The sequence below is a fragment of the Balaenoptera ricei genome, chromosome 15, assembly GCF_028023285.1.
Source record: "Balaenoptera ricei isolate mBalRic1 chromosome 15, mBalRic1.hap2, whole genome shotgun sequence".
Taxonomy (NCBI): domain Eukaryota; kingdom Metazoa; phylum Chordata; class Mammalia; order Artiodactyla; family Balaenopteridae; genus Balaenoptera; species Balaenoptera ricei.
Genome location: NC_082653.1, coordinates 66,723,863 through 66,729,862, shown reverse-complemented (window position 1 = coordinate 66,729,862; position 6,000 = coordinate 66,723,863). Strand labels below are relative to the sequence as shown.

The 6,000-nt window shown below is 47.1% G+C and overlaps 1 protein-coding gene across 2 annotated transcripts in view; it reads right to left on the bottom strand.

Moving 5' to 3' along the window:
- Positions 1-512: 512 nt before the first annotated feature.
- Positions 513-6,000, bottom strand: part of LOC132349530 (acyl-coenzyme A synthetase ACSM1, mitochondrial-like) — a 45,852-nt gene continuing 40,364 nt past the window's right edge. For both annotated transcript variants that reach the window (XM_059897966.1, XM_059897967.1), the window contains exons 11-14: positions 4,743-4,870; positions 3,531-3,630; positions 2,354-2,473; positions 513-856 (exon numbers count right to left, since the gene is read on the bottom strand). In XM_059897966.1, the coding sequence (XP_059753949.1) occupies positions 770-856; positions 2,354-2,473; positions 3,531-3,630; positions 4,743-4,870 (435 nt within the window). In that variant the 3' untranslated portion in view covers positions 513-769. The remainder of the gene's footprint in view (positions 857-2,353; positions 2,474-3,530; positions 3,631-4,742; positions 4,871-6,000) is intronic.

Below are 6,000 nucleotides of genomic sequence, written 5' to 3'. Positions count from 1 at the left end.
GGGGAGGGGCTGGGGAACAAAGCTCCTGGGTCCCTGGGAAGGGCTCGAGGAGTCCTGCAGGATTCCTGGGCCCCCAGAGGGCAGGTCCCTCACTCACCTGCACTGGTCCAGGCTGGGACCTGCAAGTAGCAACAGCAGCAGCAGCATTGGTGGGAGGAGAGGCAGTGGGTCCACTGGAGGGTGCAGGTGAGGGATGGTGTGGCAGGCAAGTGTCGTCACCAAGCTGGGCTGCCCTCCCCCTTCTCCATTCCCCAGACACCACACTTGCCCTGCCTCCCGCCTCACCCCCAGTTGGGCAGAGGCAAGCCAGGCAGGAGCAGACCCCGGGGGCCACATGGACTGTTCCTCCTAGACCTCTATGTCCTGGTCGTTGACTGGGTCCCAGAGTCTCTGGAACCAGGAGGGAGAATCAGGCCCTGGGGCAATCTCTGATGTGTGTTGGGGGAATTACGAGGGACAGCATTTAGCACTGGATCTTTCGCAGAATAAATGCACAACAGACTCACTGTGGATGCTGAGTCAGTATTTAATTTGCTTCAACCCCATTCTGAGTGCTCAGCTGGGCAATCTGAAAGGAACAGGGAACTTGGAGGAAGGATAGTGATTGATATTAATTTAAAAGAACAAAAACGCTGGAATGTTGACACTCCTGGCTCTGTTTCAAGTCAACTCTCTCAGTGTTCCTCTCCTCACCCTCACCATCGTGAGGAAACTGAGGCCGCCAGGCATTTGGCCAACATCACACAGTGGTTTCTGAGTTTACTGCCAATTACATCTGACCAAACTCCTTCTTCCGGAGTTCACTTCTTTTTATCTTGCCAGTGATGGTTTTGGGCAGCTCTGAGACAAACTCCACCTGGTTGAGGATAAAGCAAACACATTCTGACTAAGTCCCCCCGTCATTTTCTATCAAGCCTCAGCTCTCCTCCTTTGCCCTCTCACAGTCCCCCAGACAGGCTGGCGCCATGTGGGGGCCTTAATGGGGTCCACCATTTGTATCAGATTCTCCTCGGACCTCCTGAAGTTGGATGCAGCCCTTTGATGTACTTTGACCAGTGAAATATGAGTAGGAGTGAAGTGTGCCTGCCACCTCTAACAGAAAAGTTGGGAGTCATTGAGACAGGCCACCCCCTCTGTCCATCTCTTCTAGGACTCTGGGAGGTACCTACGTGGTGGCTGCTCCTTTATCCTGGTCCCAGGATGAGGGAATGTGGAGCAAAGGCTCCGGGAAAACTATGGTGGACAAGTGGCGTGAGCAAGAAAGACACCGTCCTCGTTATAATCCACTACAACTTTGGGACTGTTTGTTACCCACAGTAACATGTAGCCCTTCCTGACTGGTACGCATCCTCTATTCTACTCTCGATAAAGCATCAGATCCTCATGTTATAGCAGCATGAACTCTGTTGTCAGATACACATGGGGTTGAATTCCAGCTTCTATTTACTCTAATCTCAGGCAATTTACTTTGAGTCTCTCAGCCTCAGTTTCCTCTCTGTAGACTGGGATGATTATCTCAGGTTGTGGAGAGGATTAAATGAAATAATAATGCATGTAAAGCATTGAGTCCAGGGTCTGGTACACACAGTAAATGCTCAATAAATGTTAGCTATATAGCTTTATAATATGTATTGATTGTAAACATTCAGACAATGCAGCAAAGTATTACTACAAAAAAAGGAAATTTTAACTTGTTCTTAAATCAGATAGCGCTACGTATGTTCTTTCTTAGTCTGCTTTTTTATCTCAATAATATATTATTGTGATATTTTATGTTAGAAATCTGCATCATCATTTTAAATTACAGAATAATATTAAATTCCATGAGTAATTTCATCATTTCTCTATTGCTGCACATTTTTATAGGTTGTACAGAGCATTTAAAACAAATGAAGTTGAACAAAAAACATCAGAATGTATTACATGTTGTTAGGGTAAATATCATTTTGTTCATTTTTGTTTGTTATGTATGTATATGTGTATTGGGTTGCAATATAGAATGTATTTCTCATGACAAACAATGTTGTTTAATAGTTTGGAAGTTACTGGTTTGGATGTCTTTTTCAAATTTTGAAAGATTATAAATAACCTTCTTGGATATCTTCGGGTAATTGTGTGATTTTTTTCTTTAGGTTGACACTCCAGCAATGGATGAGTTTCTGACACAGGATCGAGGTCCATCCGATTCAGTGGGCTCCCTCACACCCCTAAGCTGAAACGCTTCTTCTGCAGAGAAAAATATTAGTGCTCTTGGCTACTTAGGCTTCACCCCAGACACTGCATGAGACTTGAGACAGTGGAGCCCCCGGAACCACTCACAGGGACCAGACCCCATCCATCTGCTCTCACTCACCTTCCTTGGGTACTTGTACGGGGCTGTCACTGACTTCACATGCTGCTGCAGCTCCTTGGTGAGCTGGCCCCGATCATGGGACAGGAATTTTGGGGTCAGGACAATGAAAGCCTTCACTACCTGCAGTGAAGAAGCGGAGTGGAGGCTCAGGGCGAGTGACAGCCAAATTATAGTTTAAGGAGTAAATGCTTGGGACTTCCCTGGAGGTCCAGTGGTGAAGACTCCACGCTCCCACCACAGGGGGCGCGGGTTCGATCCCTAGTCAGGGAACTAAGATCCCGCGTGCCATGCCACACTGCGCGGCCAATAAATAAATAAATAAAAATTTAAAAATAAAGAGTAAATGCTTACTAAATTCATGGGAAAACAAACTGACAGTAGGGCCTTTGGAAATCCCAGGTTCAAATCCCAGTACTTCCAATTTCCACTCTTTGCCTTGGAACATTACTTAACCTATCTTAATCTCGATCTTCTCTGCGAAATGGGGAGAGGACAGGTTCATTCCTCATCAGGTTTATGTAAAGATTCCATGAGATAATACACATAAAACGTGAAGCCAGTTTAAAAGTATTTGTATTCCTATCATTGTTATCATCACCATTTTCACTATTATTGTAGGTAGAGTTCTGTGGGCATTTAATAATAGTTAAGACCTTGTGGGCATTTAATAAATGTTGGTAATTTATTAGTTTCCTATTGTTATTTATGTCCTCATTTCATTTCACAGGGACTGTACGTAGAAGGTGTTCAATAAACACTTGTTGAATCAAGGATGCATGCTCTGGAGCCAGAGTGCTCAATTTCCCACCACTTATTAGCTGTGTAATCCAGGCAAGTTATTTAACCTCTTTATGCCTCTGTTTCCTTCTCTGCAAAAAGGTATGAAAAGAGTCCTTAATTCATTGTGTTCTGTGAGGATAAAAGAGCTGACACCCAGTAAGAGCTGATGAACTACTAGATGGCAGCAGCAGCAGCATTCACAATCAGCATCGTTCCAGTCACAGATGAGGCCACAGTGCCCCCTGCTGACCACGTCGTGTAAGTGCACATGCACACCAGCCTTGCCCTCCCTTCACCCTAGCTTCAAGGCTGGGTAGGCATGGCCTGGAAGTTTTCCCCTCACCTGCCATCCCAGCCCCACACCCAGCCACGATGACCTCCACGTCCCGTTCCTCACCTCCCCTCGGATCGGGTCGGGGCTGCTCACCACAGCGGACTCAGCCACCGCTGGGTGCTCTGCCAGGGCGTTCTCCACTTCTGCTGGCCCAATGCGGTACCTGCAGGACCAATGGTTCCTTCTGAGCCAATTCCCGGGCGAGGGTAACCCAGGCCCTCAGATCGCATCTTTTGGAGAGACACATCTTCCCTTGGCATGGAGGGTATCTGTCACAGGGCGCCAGAGGCCTGTGTAATGGGACTGAAGTGTGATGTCCTGAACATTCCATGCTAAGGAATACAAGGCTCAGGTGCTCCCCAGGGCTCCTCACCTCTCGACCCCAGGTGAGGGAGGTGAATGCTTCGTCCTCGCAGTGCTCTGGGGCTTGGCTCAAGCTGAAGCAGCTGCCCCTGGCATGAAAACTCTTTAGCTTAACATTTGTACAAATTTTCCACCCTATTCTTCACTGTATCAGCATTTGTTTTAGAAATTTAAAAAAACAAACTCAATTTTCCTGAAATTCCCAAGAAAACATGTTATTCTAGTGTAATGTGTCACTTTTTTTCTTTATAAATCATGTAAGAGTTAGGAACAACAGACTTGGAGTCAGACTACCTTTGTTCAAATCTGGGCCCCACCCTGTACTGTCTTTGAAACTTCAGGCAACGTTTTTCACCGGTCACTGACTCCGTTTCCTCATGTAAAATGGGCATAATCATGGGAATTCCCTGGCGGTCCAGTGGTTAGGGCTACGTGCTCCCACTGCAGGGGGCACGGGTTCAATCCCCGGTCGGGGAACTAAGATCCTGCGTGCCGCGCAGTGCGGGCCTCCACACCCACCCCCTCCCCACACCCCAAAAAGATAAAATAAAATAAGATGGGCATAATCACATCTACCTTACAGCATTGGGAGGTGGATCGTACAAAGCTCTACAGAGAGTACCATCACATAGAACGTATTCCATACAGGTGAATTTTATTGTTGTTGTTGTTGTTGCTATGTGTTTCTGTGACATGTGCTTCATGAGAGGAGCACACAGAATAAGCTCCCTCAACAAATAGGGACCAAAGTAAAGTTTTCCTTCCCAGTGCCTTTAAATTGATTGATGTCTTACTTTGGTTCAGAGTTAGGCTGAGAGTCCGTCACCGAGGCATGAAGGAATGTCTGGGCGTGCTACCTCCTACCAGGCTCGTGAGGGCGGTACCTTCCGGCTCAGGGTCAGCCACACCTACCCGGAGGCATTGATGACATCATCGGCCCTCCCCAGGAACCAGAAGTAGCCCTCCGCATCAACAGTTGCTCTGTCCCCACTGTTGTAAAAGTCCCCACACTCCACTTCGGCTGTCTTCACCGGGTTACTCTGCAAAGAGAACACTCCTCTGTCGAAACAGTGAGTTTAGAGATGATGAGCTACAGCAATGGGCTCGGATCTGGGTTTGAATCCTGCTTCTGGCTCTACCTGGCACCTGGGCAATTTTTATAATCTCTCTGAGTCTACTTTCATTACGTGCAAGCACTCAATGCATGCTACTGGTCGATTAGTGAACAATGTTAAATCATTTTTTTTAAAAATTGTTATTTATTTATTTATGTCTGTGTTGGGTCTTCGTTTCTGTGCGAGGGCTTTCTCTAGTTGTGGCAAGCGGGGGCCACTCTTCATCGCGGTGCGCGGTCCTCTCACTATCACGGCCTCTCTTGTTGTGGAGCACAGGCTCTAGACGCGCAGGCTCAGTAATTGTGGCTCATGGGCCTAGCTGCTCTGCGGCATGTGGGATCTTCCCAGACCAGGGCTCGAACCCGTGTCCCCTGCATTAGCAGGCAGATTCTCAACCACTGTGCCACCAGGGAAGCCCCTAAACCAATTTTAAGAACAATTTTTTTTAACTTATTTCATTTATTTGTTTATTTATTTTTAGCTGCGTTGGGTCTTCATTGCTGCACGCGGACTTTCTCTAGTTGCGGCGAGCGGGGGCTACTCTCTGTTGAGGTTCGCGGGCTTCTCATTGCGGCGGCTTCTCTTGTTGCGGAGCACGGTCTCTAGGTGTGCGAGCTTCAGTAGTTGCGGCACGTAGGCTCAGTAGTTGTGGCTCACGGGATCTAGAGTCCAGGCTCAGTAGTTGTGGGACACAGGCTTAGCTGCTCCGCGGCATGTGGGATCATCCCAGACCAGGGATCGAAACCGTGTCCCCTGCATTGGTAGGCGGACTCTCAACCACTGCGCTACCAGGGAAGTCCCCAGAACAATTTTTAGAAATAACAACTCACTTCTGTGTGCCACTCCAGTAAAATAAAATTTCCGCTAGAGCATAACTCTATTTTATTCACTGTTATAAGCTCTGCATTTACACAGTGGCTGGACAGACGGGAGGTGTCAATAAACGTTTGCTGAATGAATTTTCTTCCCAAAATATTACCTCATTTGAGCCTCACAGAAAGCCTATGAAGCTGGTATTTTTCATTAAACTTTTAAGATAATTGTATATTTGCATG